Source organism: Cygnus atratus, chromosome 7 (genome assembly GCF_013377495.2).
Source record: "Cygnus atratus isolate AKBS03 ecotype Queensland, Australia chromosome 7, CAtr_DNAZoo_HiC_assembly, whole genome shotgun sequence".
Lineage (NCBI taxonomy): Eukaryota > Metazoa > Chordata > Aves > Anseriformes > Anatidae > Cygnus > Cygnus atratus.
Genome location: NC_066368.1, coordinates 14,202,447 through 14,218,489, shown reverse-complemented (window position 1 = coordinate 14,218,489; position 16,043 = coordinate 14,202,447). Strand labels below are relative to the sequence as shown.

General features: G+C 42.0%; 1 protein-coding gene across 5 annotated transcripts in view; it reads right to left on the bottom strand.

Moving 5' to 3' along the window:
• BTRC (beta-transducin repeat containing E3 ubiquitin protein ligase) overlaps nt 1–15,806 on the bottom strand; it is a 120,970-nt gene extending 105,164 nt beyond the window's left edge. For 2 of the 5 annotated variants that reach the window (XM_050711948.1, XM_035547810.2), the window contains exon 1: nt 15,650–15,806. In XM_050711948.1, the coding sequence (XP_050567905.1) occupies nt 15,650–15,697 (48 nt within the window). In that variant the 5' untranslated portion in view covers nt 15,698–15,806. Of the gene's footprint in view, nt 1–1,127; nt 1,227–15,649 lie in introns of those variants that run through there. The other 3 variants (XR_007708561.1, XM_050711949.1, XM_035547809.2) reach the window with 3 other exon arrangements.
• Nucleotides 15,807–16,043: the final 237 nt, after the last annotated feature.

Sequence of the window (16,043 nt, the reverse complement as noted above, 5' to 3'; positions counted from 1 at the left end):
AGATTATGGAAAAACTCTGGAAAGGTACAGCCTTGACATGGGAATAGCAGGAAACCACACTCACACACTATCATAAATTATGCCTCAAACTGAGAGGCAAATATAAACTCCTCCCTTTTTATTGATTCCATGCTTATCGGCTTGAGGAAAAGGCTAGATATCCAGTCGCTCTGGAAGCACAAAGCATATAGTGTAACTTACAAATAAAGAAACGTAACAAAAACGAAACTTTACCTGTCATGATATTCATTTGCAATTCAAGATTCTGAGAATTTGCAAAACTATTTGAATTTAACCATGCCCACCAAAAAAGGGGATGCTTAGGAACTAAAGTCACATCTGAGCCACAGGACCAGACAGGACACACTCAGACACCAAGTTCACCATCCTTTTTACTCCTGGCAATTACTTCACAGTCCCTTTCTTAATTCACTGTAAATTTCCCTCTAAAACAGCAGACGCATGTCCCCACTTCTCCTTCTGGATGGCTGGAAACATCTGATTTTCAGAATAGATCTATTCAAGGTGAGTTTGTTCCCATTTGTTCTTGTGTCAACACAGTATTTAGTTTGTACAAACTGCGTCCACCTTGGTACTTGTAACACTAAAAATTAGAACTGGTTAGAGAGGAAAAATGCGTCAGCACTGAATGACTAATATTCACAGCTATGGCAGGGAGGCAGTTCAGCCTTGGAATTGGAAACAAAAACACGAACTGGAACATATGAAAATGTTCCCTATAAAGAGAAGTACACATACAGGATTTCAAAATATACTTTGAACCTTAGTTATCTTTGCTTCTCTCCAGCTGAAATTGAAATCCTCCTAAATCTTTCAAAATACTTGTAAGATTATGCCCTGGTGTCCTAGCCTGTAAACTCGGTTAAACATGATTTTTAATAACCACTATTGTGCTGATAAATTAAAGTCAAGTACATCTGGTTATGGCATTCACCTGCTGAGCTTGGACTTGCAATGCTTAACACATTAACAAACCATGTTTTAGGGGACTCCTTACACAGCTAGAAGCATCATGCTCCAAGACCTAATCCTTAGTTCAGCACTAACTTCATGGGTGGTTAGTCTCTCTACTACTGTAAAATGAGGACAACACTTATTTAACCCACCTCACAGGTCTGCTGAGAGGAACTGCTGGCATTCCTACGTGCTTTGAAAATGGAAGAAACTACACAACGTCCTACCTATCTAGCAAGAAGGCTACAGAAACCCACATTTTACATCTGGCTCAAGAGCTTCGGTTGCTTTTTCGAAGTTGTACAGCATGGTATACCTAACAAGGGGAAAAAGGAAAAAAAGAAAAAAAAAACGGCCTTCATAAACAAGCAGAAATAATGACCTTTTGGTTAAATCAGCGTCGGGAGTAAAGACCTGAATACCAGCCTCAGATCTGCCCAGGTTCACACAACAAATCTGTGAAAAATGACCTCACTTCTTTCTCTGTTTCGGTCACCTGGCCTGGAAATTAAAGGACAACAGTAAAGCTTTCTCTTAGGACTGGCAGGCTGCTTAATGTTTGTAAAGCCCAGCAGCCTCGAGTAGTCTGAGTAACTGATTTAAGAATGATTTAAACCATTTAATTTGAAGATCCTGGCGCTGCAAACATGTAAGTATATTAACAGATCTTTTGCAACCACCAGGATTACTCCCATGCAGAAGTGTCTCCAACAACAAAGATAACACCGTATTTTTATTTATACTACTCTTAGCAACACTAATTCTTTGTGACTTCATTGCTTGAGCACCAGCAGTAATTAGGACTTTCAGCAGATTAGCAGCTACTGTAAACTTGATTTATTTTTCAATACTGATGAGTTAAATACACAAACAGGAGAAACCAAGACCCATCACCATACTTGCAAAAGCACCTCACTGAGGCACGGCTCCTCTACATTTGATAAGCTTATCCCCATTTATTAAAAATAATCTATGCAGAAGAGAAGCAAATCTTACCAGTACAAGGCATGTCACTACCCACACATGCTGCTTATTCTGTTGAAGGGGGATATGTGCACAGGTGAGCCCCCATCCACATCAAATGCAGGCACTGATGGAAAAGCGTAACTTAAATAAAATCTCTGGAGCTCTAACTCATCAGCATTTAACTTTTATACACTCACCACTGGCTAAACTTTATTTTACAATCAGTCTCCTAAATGTTGCCTTTGGTTCTCATAGCCACACTTTGAATGACCCCAGGAATGCCATCTTCAGCACAAACGAGTAAGTACATCTGGTTAAACCTTTCTGAATTTCTGTGCCCAAATGACAGCAGACATGCAACTGCAAGTGACAGAAGAGGAACCCACATGTACCTTTATTAAAAAAAAATAATGATTTTTTTAAACCTTTAAATTAAAATAAATAAATAAAATCATCCTTCTTCCCCTGCCAGCCTTTAAAAGCTCTGGAACACTGACAAATATCTTGTTTGAAAGTTGTAGTATTTTATCAATCAACACTAAAATCCTCCAGAGTTACGACCCATTCAAGGCAATTCTATCAGCGACACAATTAATTGCCCAGCAAGATCTACTCATTTTTGGATTTTCATGAGCACACACTGTTTATGATCATGATTGCAGTATCATTCAGAAGCGTAATATTATTTTCTTAGTGTCTGCTCCAGCATTTTCCATGACCAGAGGTTAGGCTGCTACATTTTTTTCTCTCTTTTTCAATACCCACCCCTGTGCTCACCTTCCTCAGAAGTAACTTGGCAAGCACTCTAACCGCTAACTTCTATCTTGTTTTTTCCAACCCTTAACTGGCTTCTTTCCTTTAGCAATCCACTCTTCCCTTTTCAATCCATTTGATTTCTGCCGTCCCCAGCAAGGCCTAGAACAACAGAATGATTTCTGAGAACAAGTCAGTAATTTAATATTCAGTGGTACCCTCTTCCCTTCCCTAAAAGGGCTGATTTTTAGAGGACATTTAATTACAGGCCTGAGTTCCTATTTTCTAAGCCTAAACACAACCCCTGAAGGCTTACAATATTTGAGTCACAGCTGGAGCTGTGGTTACTATACAGTTTAAATATCAGCCTCTTTACTGTGCAATTTGTTTTGAAAATCAAATCAGATGCCGTGTCATAAACAAGTGCTAATTAAGTACTGAGCGGAAATTGGGCTTTTTTGTGCAAGAAGGGTTCTTAAATATCTGCATCTTCACTTCCATAAGAAAAGATAAATATGTCAGAGCGATAATTATAAAGTGAAACCTACTATGGTACGTGCAGAGCAGTACTGCTGCCTCTCCATTTTATCTGCTCCCACGTAAGAAGAAATAGGGGGGGAAATGAGACTCATATGAAATATATGTACGTACTAAGGATTTTATGAATCTGATCATAGAACCCATAATGCTTCCTTCCCCCTCAAAGAGGACACCGACTCAGGGTTTCCATCACGTACCGTTCAAGCAGGCAAGCTAAACCCATCGCTCTCTGTCACCGCAGAGCAACTGTAAAGCTACTTCTATTTTCCTTCCTTCTAAGTTATGATCTACAGCCAAGTATTTATTTGAAGATAACATTGCATTCATTAGATGTAACACCTTGTTTTGACAAATACCGAGTGAAGAAGAGGAATAATGCATTTTAATACTCTGAAGGTTGCCTCTGAGTAACAATATTCACGACTCCATTAACGAAGAGGCTCGTGGCTACAATGGCAGAATTAGATCTGTCACTCACTGACATGGGAGGGCATGGCCAGTTGCACTGAAGATTGTCCAGTTGAGATTACTTTCACAGTAAAGGAAAATATCCCCCGTGGCCTAGAACTTGTTAATGAGTTTGTATGCATTACAGCAATAAATTGGATTCCTACTGCACAACATACTGTCTCATGGCCCAAACAGATACCCTATTCCACTGCCCAAAGCACTGCTCAAAATAAGGCACCGTTAAATCTGTGGACTCTAATTCAACAGTAACAGATAGGATTTCAATTTCTTTCATTATTATTAGGAGAGAAATCCACCAACTCTGATACTAAAACCACAGGCTGCTAACATCTAAGTGTTTCTGGGATTTTGGAGAAGGGATGAAGGACATTGAGCTGGTTGGTAGATCTAACAATTCAACGCATGAACTCCTTCTCAGGGACACAGCACTCCCAAGCAGTAGGCTCTGCCTCTGCCTGAAAGCTTAATGAATTCACCGCACACGGTGAACACGGCTGCTCTAGTTCTTCAGTGAATTTGTCTGGAGTGTATTGACCAGGATATGTTCAAAACCAACTTATCGGCAAGCACGTATTTATATTCCTTGACAGATAAAAAGACAAGCTTTTATAGCCTGCAAGAGCTGCAGCTACAAGGAAAGCTACTTCAGTAAGGTGAAGCATCAGGATACCTTCTTAAGGGCTCACAGGAATACTAAGCTACAGCATTCAAAACCAGATGGAGATCCGTGATGGCACTCCATTAATCTTAGGACAAAGTAACAGCAAGCTCTGTGAACATGCTTGCTATCACAGCATAAAGACATCCTCCTCATGCCCATGCATAAAAGCATCCCTGATTTCACATCCACTGGACATTTCACATCCGAAATTCAAGTTCAATCCCTTCAAGACTACAAAATCTAATGGCGAAGAGAAACCACATCTCATGTTACTGTCTCGACTTGTGCAGAGTATCCAACAAGAATAGTGGCATCCATTATGTACAAAACAGAAGGTAGAAGCTTGTCTACATCTCAAGAAAATTAAGACAGTGCTTTCTAAGTCTGTATCTTGTCTCTTTTTCCTAAACCCATATAAAAGCTGGAAAGCTCATCCTCGATACTAATTTCTCATTATGACTCAAGAGCATCAGGAATAAAAAATTTTGTGTTTCAGAAAAAAAATAGAGCCAAGGTGAACAAAATTAAGAAGTCTGGAAAACTATGATTTCCATAATCAGTAAAAGAACCTCTAGCACTTTTACCTTCCCAACTTCCTACTCAATTCCAGGTAGCAGACCAAAAAAACAATACAGAAGAGATGGGTTAGAGATCTGTGCCAACTATCCTGCAAGGAAATGTGAATTTCACATTAAGCAGACAAATTATTAAAGAGGAATACAATTATTTTTTTCTAAAGAAATTGAAACACTTTCGAGAACAAAATCCAGCATTCAACCACAGAATGTTGTATTCTGGTTAGCTAGTCAGTCTTCTGAATACACAACACTCCAGCCAAACACTTTCCTGTTCAATAAAATGATCAAAAAAACTTCCATTTTGCAAAAACGGCCATTCTGTCCCAGTTAATTCCCCCCACAAAGCACTGTGCTACAATTACAACATGGAACCTATTCACTCCTAAGTAACTTGGAACCCATAAATAACTGCTCGGAGTATTTACCAGGACGTATTCAGTCTCCTTTCCTAATCTAAACGCCCTGTACTAAGGTCAGCTCCACGACAGTTCTCAGCTCCTCAAGACTGGCACAAGATGCAAATGATCCTTTGCCTGGCTTGACTAGAGAAAAGGCTTCCTTAAAACAAGGAGTACCTAGGAAATATATTGTCTTGGAGGAAGGATTATGGTGCAAGAACAAAGCAGAAGTAACTGAAGATACCTCATCGGAGGTCTCTGGCAGCATCCTCATGCAGAACAAGTACATGTAACAAGACTAACCAGAACGAGTCTGAAACGTTGCAGGATTGGCTGATCAACCTTTAGAAAAAAATAATAGTGAAAAATACACACACACGAAAACCAGTACGTACCATCTCCCAAGAAAGGAAATCTAAGACCAAGTTCTGATAACTAGTGCCAAAATGAAGAACTCACCATGGGAGGCCGAAGTAAATCTACTCCCAATTTAGAACAAATTAGAATTAGTGCTAGACTAACCCAATCTTCTTCTTTAAGAAGATCACTGAAGTCCAGACAAATTAGAAGTAGTTAAGCATTTGATAGATGACACGTAGGAAGTTACTAGTTAAAATGGAGAGGATTAGGATTAATACCGGAGTGGTAAGGAGGATAAAAAACTAAAGAGGGTCGAGGATCACAGGTTATTTTGAAAAAGGAGAACCACCGACCGAGCTGTACAATTTGACCCTTGTTGAAATCAATTATTAATCTTAGAATTAATGTTCAAATATTCTCATTAATCGCTAACAGAGAATTACCAATGCACTGATGAAATTTGCTGAAAAAGTTAAGAGACATCATAATACATAGGGCACGGTATCCTGAAGATTTGAGCAATACAACTAACACAAGATGTGTATAAATCAAAAAGTAACATTATTCACATTATTCCCTAGGCACCCAGCAACTGAGAAGAGGGGAATAGGCCTAGAGGTATGTTCAGATGCATTAGACAGCCATGGTTCACCAGTAAGATGAAGCCACAAAAACAAAAAATGCTACTACAGGATGTATAATATGAAAAGTTCTCTGCAGAAATAAATTAGTATGAATGCTTTAGTACAAGGAACCCATAAAACCTCTCTATAGAATACTGTGTATAGCTCTGACCATTCTTGTTCCAGGTAGATTAACCAAATTCAGCAGCTGTTTAAAAAGATCTGCTAAGATGATAAAATGTTATACAAAACATCCCATGAGGAAAAGCAAAAGGAAGAAAAAATCCAACCCAGAGAATAGGAGGATACAACTGCTCCCCACAAATATATCCAGATGAGCACAGAGGACCAAGAAGAGCTGTTTAAGCTCAAGAACACTGACACAAGAACAAATGAGAATGAATTAGCCATGAATGAAGCTAAGCTGGAAAATAAGAATAAGGATTCTAGGTACCACATACTACAGTTTGGAACAGCCCTACAATACCATATCTAAGAAAATTCTACTCATTGAAGAAACTCCTTTGAGTAGGTTGCAAAAGAGACTACAGCGTACAGCCAATACAGGGGATTCAAACCCATGCTCCACAAAACCTGCTCCGATGCCACATGGAGATCTTTCCTGTCACTAAAGGGCTCTGTACTGTTTTGCCTCTGCATAACGTCTTATTTTTAAGGTCAGTGAGATACGGATATATATGATTATCCTCTTGTAAGTGGAAAAGTCTCAAGACATTTCTGCTTGTTTATAAAAAACAGCTGTAACAAAGTACAAAAACAATGCACTATACTGGAGTCATCCAAGTCAAAAAGAGGAAAAAAAGGGAAAAAGTTACAAAAAATGCAGAGGGAATGTAGATTTTTCTTTTAAACCTATTAGCAACAGAAAACACCTTCTGTCATACTTGAAGAGGGTGTTAACATCGTCTAGGTTTCTTCAGAAAACTGCTGAGATGCTTCCAAGAAGCATCTTCTAAAATGAGACCAATCCCTGGTTCTCGAGACTACACCCACTTCTCATTGTTCTAATTTTTAGGAGATGAATGATGGCTGGCTGCATCCCTCAGTTCTGTTGAGAGCTTTGGCATACAAGAAGGAAGAGCATTCAGCAGATCCAACGAACCACCCCTCTGCAGAATCACAGCATCTTCCTATCAGACAGGAATTCGAAGGCCAGCTATCCATAAACCAAAAGCAACTCCCACATAACCACAGCTCTGTTCTGCAACGCTCTCACAATAAATTACAAATGATGTGCGTGGAGAGGGAGCGACTGTACTGTATGACAGACTTCCACACTAGACCATTTTTCTCTGAAGCAACTAGAGACTGCTTTGGCTGCCAAATGGGGCAAGCCTGGAAACTTCAAGATTTCCTTTTCCAGTCAGAATGCAGTCAAGCCCTGCTTTGTACCCACGCAAAGACCACCATCACCTTTTCCCTGAGTATTTAGTCCATCCGCGTCCATTTGAAAAACCTCATAAACTGTAAGAACAACTATGTCCTTAGATGCAAGAATCAGAAGAGCACTCCTACAAACTGCAAGAATCCACGTGTGGGCATAAAGCCAGGTGATGGAAAAAGCCACACCAGAATTCAGCACTCGCTGCTATCTCCCAAATTCCCTTTCTACAATCTTCATCAGATCTATTTTGCTACAGATGCTTCCAAAGAGGATGGCGTAGACAGCCAGACTACAGTTAGAAGCACGCTTCATGCTGTCCTGCTAACGTACATCTGGACTTCAGAAATTCATTCCTTCAAAGCATGTCCCTGCAACGTTTCCTTTCTTATCATGGGACGAAGCAAACGAAACCAGCACTAAGGCTCTTTGCTTCTGCCAGCCTGAACTGGTTACTCCAGTAGATTCTGCCAAGAGGTTGCATGGCTCCAGCTCGCAGAGGGTAAACGCTCCTGTCCTTCCCTCAGGAAGGCTGGAAGGACCCCTCGCCACACTTCCCCGTTCCTCCTCGTCCTCTCTTTCCTGCTGCTCTCATCAAGACGATGCAAAGACCCTGTTTCAGCAGTGGGGAGAAGGCAAATTAAATCAGATCTTTTCAATTCTTAGTACAGAGGACTAAAATCAGCAAATTTACGATCTTTTGTTTCTGAACAACATCATTGTGAAAAAGTGAAGGAATTTAAAACAAGAAGCCTCCACTGCAGCTTCTGCCATCACAGCTACCAAACCGGGCTGTGCACATAGAGCTGCAAGCAGGCTGCGCACCCATTGGCAAACGGAACCACGGAACTTGCAAATGAAGGAGAAAAAATGAATTTTAATGCAGTTTTTAGAAATACTTGTCATTGTTTCAGCACCGCCATTTAGTGAATGGGACCGATTTCTCTCTCAGTAGGGGATGGTATTTTAATGATGTAACAGTGCACTTCCCAGAAGAAAGACAAGCCTCATGAGGCAGATTAAAACAAAGAATATTCAGATCCCATTAAAAACAGACAGTTTCAAGCCATTTTAAAAATTAATTTTGTTTAATGATAAAATGTGTTATCTTAACAGGTGGTTAGCCAATTGTAAAATTAACCAAAACATGGTTAGAAGCACAGGGGTAGCTATTAGAACAACTGGTTTCTTTTTTTTCTTCCTACTCTTATCAGGGTACCATATGACCCTACACAAATTCCTCCCGGTCATGACCTCAGGCAAATTTCTGAGTTTCAGTTTCCTCTTCTGCAAAGCAGGGGTAGTACATGGCCAACACCAGACTTCCTCAAGAACTCAGACAAAAAAAAATGAAAAATAATTAGAAAGTAGAGTTGTTTAATAAGCAGGACACATTCAATGTAAATCTCAAGATGTTTATTTCCCAGCAGTTACTGTGGAACCAGGTTTTTCTCAGCGCTAATCAGCATCTCCATCAAGTGAACAGCTTCATGTTCGATCGCCTATTAATTATATTTTGAGCACCTACCATTTAGCTGCAGCCACTGGACTCTGCTATGCTGCAACTCGTTTGCTGTTTCCACAGCTAAACAAATGCTGCATTCAGCCCTTCTGTGCAAACGCACTTGAAATATATAAATAATATGCCTTGCTGAGCATCTCCTGAGCTGTAGGAAGGAGGAAATGAGGAAGACTGGAGAAAAGACAGAGCATTAGAAACACTAGTTGGCCACTGAGCATGCTTAAATACTACACAGGTCTCAGCAGCACACATGGAGGTTTGAGGTGACACAATGTAAACAGACAAGGAAGCAAGGAAACAGGGATAGCTTATTCCACTTGCATTGCTGAATTTAGTATGACAACTTTTATAAAATAAAATCAAGCGGCTCAGCTTGCTGGTTGTACACGTGGTCATTCATACCTTAAATGCTGTTGTAGTGATCACTCAGAAAATGAGTATGCCACAAAACGCATCCATCTATGCAGATGACAAAAGTCAGTGGAATCCCATCACTCAATTCAGCGAAATTTCATAATTTTTAGGTGTAACTGACTTTCCCTGTAATAAAAGGCCTTTTCATTAACAAGCTTTATGGTACAAACAACTACCAGCAGAGCAAAACGGAAGAAAAAAGTGGATGAGCACATCCACTTGACAAGATACCCAGTCAGCATTTGTACCACAGCGAACACTTTCTCCTCTCCACTTTAAATGTTTTATAGCTTGAGGTGAATTTTAAATCAGATTAGAACATGAAGCTTCTCCTGCCATTTAATTTCTAGTCTCAAATCACTTTCCCCTAGCTCAGTAAGTGCTCACACTGAAAACAAACAATGGGAAAACACTGGGTAACTTTACCTTCTCATCTCACTTACTGCCCAGAGACCAGAGCTTGTTTGGCCACTGGAAATGCTCTGATCAGGTTCTGTTGGGTTGGGTTTGTTTCCTCCCCTCCTCTCTCATTAAAGATCACCTCTTGAAGAGGCAATCTCCAAACACGGCATATTCCCTACCTTACCTCTGGAGACAATACGTAACTACAGAATAATTTTATTTTCTTCCTCAGAAATCCTCATTACATCTTGCCATCTCCCAAACCACTATAAAGTATCAAGAATGTTGAGGCCACCGCACGTATTTTGTACCTTCTAAAGATTATTTGGGAAAACCTTTGCCTAACCAAACTCTGTGGCTAGAACAGGCTGCTTTATCTCACTAATGAGAATGATAATTTAGTACCAAATACTCATGAGGAATTATAGCTCTGCTGACTGGCAAATAATTTGCCAAGGCAGATTAGTTTAGCTGCATAAAATAAATATCCACCTGCACATACTAGTACTAATCAGGGCGTGAAATTAAACTTTTTATTCAGTGGGAAATAATTGCTGCAAGGCGGCGATTTAGTCTGAGAAGCAAATATTAAGGTCAGCCTATTCTCTCTGATGTTTATAGTATATATAATAGTGCAAAGAGCACGGTGCAACAAATTCTGCTTTTTAAGTCTATGAAACTAAATACTTCAGTGATGCGATAGCAAATTTGCCATTTGCTTTTCTAATTGCACACATTTAATGGGACAAAGTGGCTGAACTGAAACATTACCAGAGAAGCGAGGGTAAGGTTACCCAAGTACCAAAGGCCTACCCCAAGTGCAGAAAAACCTACAGCACAAAGAGTTTGGGGCAGAAGAAAAAGAAATCAACATCTTTCTTACAACATACTAGTTCCAACAAATCCCCAAACTAAGCAACTGTTATTTCAGGTCTATTGGAGAAAACGACTAAGTATATATTCAATACTCAAGCGGGATTTAAAATCCCATATTTAGGAAGCAACTCTCTGCTATCCCAGCTATTTTACCAAATTACTCTCATTGCCTCCATGCCACCCTTGCTTTGGGTGCTCAGGATTGTCTGCCAAAGTTACCACGATGCAAACATGCTACAAGGAAGATGGTAAGATTCTTAAAGCGGCTTTAAAACAATAGCTAACAAGTCCTAGGTCTTTAAAATCTGAGTCCTACTGATGCCATAAATCTACAGAGTTCCGTGCAAATGGAACCTCTTGAAAGTATAAGCTTTTGTCTATCTGTTTTATGTGTATGTATGTATACAAATATTTATATATACATGAATAAAAAGAGAAGGAAAAAAATAAACCAGGGATTCCAAGTCTGTTACCTTTCAGCCTCCAACTACACTGACTATTCCTTACTGCGTTGTCCTCCAGTTAGGCAGAAGCTCCTGCAAGCATGGTAATACCAAAATTAAGGAACTTCAGGGCTTTCTCACAGAGAAAAAAACCGAACAGATGCATCTTGAAAAAAAAACAAACTGATTTTGCTTCTTCTGTGACACTGGAAGGCAATATCAGGACCTCCTAGAGTCACGTTGCCCAGAAATAAAAGGAAAACACTAACAGGGGTGAAGTGGAAAAAGAGCCTCACGAAGAACACTATTATCAACATCTTCCTATTTACAAGCCAGGAAATTAAGTGAAGTATTGCAAATTGGTTCATTCAGAACAACTGAGAAAGTGAAACTGCATTAAATATCAGGTTACTGCTTGACAAACCATCCTAGCTAGGATCCCACACTGGTCAGGTACAGCTCCAAGCACTGCTAATTAAACACAGCTGAAGTTGTCACTAGTCCATTCAAGAAAACAGATGTTGCTTCATAGAGCCTTGATATTTTTCTTAAATACCTTTCAAAATGAGGAACAAAAAATATGAACTCTTATAAAAAGGGCTTTATTGTATTTTTATAGCATATTACATACCTTATAACAATCATTCCGTTAAGTGTGAATGTCAGTTTTATTTTCTGTCCCTTTTTTCCTGGCTATTTACAAGCTTTGTAAGAATCGTTCCTTAATTAAGTCTAAACATAGTTTTATATAAATGGATTCCTGGAATTAAAAACGTTCAGACTTAAGAAATGATTGTTACAGAGACTGTAACAGGCCGTAAAAAAGAATGCCACTTTAAACAAAGATTTCTCATTTTAATTAAAAAGATAATCATCAGAACATTCGTACACTTAACAGAACCATTTGAAGCTACTTTGAAAAAATATCTACTGTTCTATGCCGGCATATGTAGTTTACTTTATATGACATTTAATCAAAGTCTCAGTTGAGCCTATTGCACTCAGGCTTTAAATACTGTATCTACAGTTTTAAACACTTCATTCAAATATGGAAGCTACTTATTGAGCACCTCATTCCTAGCACTTCTGGAAATGGTTATGACAACAGAAATCCCATATTCTTGAAAGAATAAAAAAAGCGCTCTGTAAGGCATGTTTTTGTTGATGTTGTAGGGGTTTTTTCTTGTTTTTAAAGTAATGGGCATATCTGTCTCTCCTTTTATCTTGTGTATCACTCTTAAACGCTGTACTTTACGAACAGCGTAGTTTTTTCTCTATAATGTTTTAGGAACGTGAAAAGGCACCGAGATGAAGCGAGACAGGTCCCACTCCAGTAAAATCCTTGGTGCAGTTGCAGAACAGTGGACTATATAATTCACAATACCATATTTTAAATCTATAAGCTGGCTTTCACTCAAAAGAAGCTCTGAAAGATGGCATGTGGACTGCGTGACAGAAAACACTCATTCACCAGCAGCTACAGTCCTCCCTGGCGAGCAGCAGCGTAGCATTGCATAATGCTACCACACAGCAGCTTAGCATCAGAAATAAGTTAGGCCTCCTTGAAACACAGAGGCAAACTGAGCAGGCAGATGAAGTTAAATGAATAACCTAAAGCTGAAAGCATGAGGTTATATATATTATAGCTGAACACACAACTGGAGAGCCGGTAGCAGCTATTAGCTAACTGCAATGTTATTACTTCACTGGCCAGTAAGCAAGCCAATACCAGCCGGGAAGAACAAGGCCTTCTTTTAGTCTCGTTAAAAAGGTTACACACAAGCACACAGGAAAGACACAGTCAAGTTTGTCTTTCAAGGCATCAAATATAGATACTTGGATGAAGTTTCCACATGGCATTTTTCCATTAGCGTTGGACATTAAAAGAAAAATTGAATCACCAGGTCTGTCTTGCCTGATACCTTGTGACTCGGGAGAAATGCTCAAAGGCACTGCCAAAAATTAGGTACTGACATTTTTAAGTAGAAAAAGTAATATTTGCTAGAGGAGCCCAAAAATAACACCGCCTACAGGGCTGGTTTTCAACATGAAATGAAACCTAGCAGAAATCCAGATCAAAAAACAAAGCCAGAAACTGGAAAGACAATAGGCCTCGCGCCTACAAAAGATGTTTGAATATTTCCCCGGGACGACACGGGTAGCACCTTAGCGGTTAGGAAACTCCCAGGGAAAACTCGGTAATTAACAGCAAAACCCACCTCAACCCAAGCTGCAACCACCTGCCGAGGAAGCAGAGCACGAAGTGCATCACGCAGTCGGATAATTCTCTGCGAATGATTCAGCATTAGCTGCGAAGACCTGCTACCTCCGCGCAGCTAATTGTGCCCCTGCCATTACCGCTGCGAGGCAGACACAACAAGAGGCTTTCTAGCAGAGCCAAGCTGGTATTTACCGCTGATAGGATCTCACTTATCAGAGCAACCTGCCTGCGCCACACCCCCACGTACGGCAAGGAGAACACTGAAAGGCCTCACCGAGTCTGACAAACACACTTCTTCATCAACGTAATTAAAACGAGACGTGTACTAGATGGATATTTACTAAAGCAAAAGCCTGAGATGTGTTAACAAAAGCCCTTCTCACTCTTCCCTCACCTGTAAAAAAAAATACCTTAAAAGTTCAGTGGGGGACAGAGGGAAGCTCCGTCTTCCATTGCACTTTTTACATGCATTTTGCATTCGAGGCGTATTTTAATAAAACATTAAGGAACTTGGTTTAGCCTTTAGTTCCCAGTGCAGCCTGATCCTTGGTAATTCTTCCCTTTATCTGGAGCTCCTAACAGATGCAGCTTCTGTAAGAGCAGCTTTCTCTCACGCTCAGGTCTCTCCCTAGTGTCAGGGAGCTTTACTGTGCAGGCGGAGCACAGCCAGCTGCAAGACAGACAGGGAATCCCATGAGATAGGGCCTGGTACCTGCTGAAGATCTCAAATGCCTGGACTAAGGCCTTAGGTTGGGAATCGTAGCTCAGAGGATGAAAAAAGCAGCCCAGGAGACATCAGGGCAACACGCTCGCAATGTTGTTTGACAGAAGGCTGAAACTTCTGCAGTAACTTTTCAGGATATGAAACTCGCTATCTCGCTGCAGGTTGTAATTACCGAGCTTGGCCAAACACACGCACAACAGGACCTGGGACACTCCTTTGGCCAATCGCACGCCAACGAGGGTGGGTTATTATTGCTAATTGCTACCCTGCCCATTTAGGTATCCATAGCATTTTCTCACTTCACTGAGCTGAGGCTCTATAAATCTGACAGACTTCAAGACTATTAGCAAAAGGGTCAAGAAGTCTCAGGAGAAACAAGTTCTACAGGATTAAAAAAGCAGAAGCCAAACAAGCATTGCGAAGCACAACTAAAAACCAAAATTTGCAGCGAGCGTTTCCTCAGTTTCATTCTGCGCATACGTTCTGGAGGTTTAACAGAATCGCTTCTTCTTGATGAGCTTGGATTTAATTCTGTACAACTGGAAGCACTAATCCGAAACAAACTTCTAGCAAGCGTTGCCAGCCATTCCAATGATATCCTTAGGGAAAGAACAGTGTGGGGCACCCGAAATTTACATTCAGTTCAGTTGGCACCAGTTTGATTTCATTTCTAAACCTCGTGTTCCTAGCCAAAAGGTTTACGAATACTAACAATAAAGAAAAAATGAATTAAAGTAGAGTTTAAGAGCATCAGGCCTCAAACCTACGTTAAGCAGGCACGTCTGAGGAGCAGCGTGGATGCTGGTACCCCCAAGGCCAAAGGCCAGCACACAGACCTCGGCCGCTCACGGTGGCTACCAACGACAGGCAGCAGGCGGAAGATAAATTTGCGGGTCGGTGCTTAGGGCTCTCAGAGCAGGGAAACGCAAAGTAAAACTGCGGGGGGACGGCGTGCGGCACAGAAGCGCAGCCTGGAGCACCCACACCAAGAGGAAAAACCCCACAAACCCCTCCCCAGCCCCACAACCACCCCCCAGCCCCACAACCCCCCCCCCCCCCAGCCCCACGAACCCCCCCATAGCCCCACACACCCTCCCCCACAGCCCCACAACCCCAACAAGGCACCACACGGGGATCCCCCCCCCCCCCAGGCAGCCCCCCCCCCCCCCCACCAGGACCCCCCCAGATCCCTCAGGGCCCCGCTGGCCGCCCCCCGGCCCAGCACCCCCCTCACCCCCTGCCCCTCTCCCCCCTTCCCCTCACCCCCAGCCCCCCACACACGCACCCAGGTGCCCCCCCCCGCGCCCCCCAGCCCCTCACCATGAACTTGAGGGCCTTCTCCTGCAGCACGGCCTCGGCCGGGTCCATAGTCCTCCGTCAGGCCCGGCCCCGCCGCCGCCGCCCCCTCCTCCTCCCGGTGCCAGGCCGCAGCCAGCGCACACAGGAACCTGCGCTACCCCCCCCCCTCCGCCTCGGCCTCCCCCCGCCTCCCCGTCCGCCCTCACGGCTCATGCGCCGCCCGTGGGCCCACGGGAAATGGAGTCCCCGGCCGCGCTGCCGGCAAGGGGTTGGGGCGGCGCGAGAACTACAAAGCCCAGAGGGCGTTTCGGAGGCGGGCACGCCGGGAGCCGGCTGGAGCGTGCGCTGCCGGTGGAAGGAAGGGATGATGGGAGTTGTAGTGCGGGGAGGGGGTGACGGTGTAACTTGAGGGCAA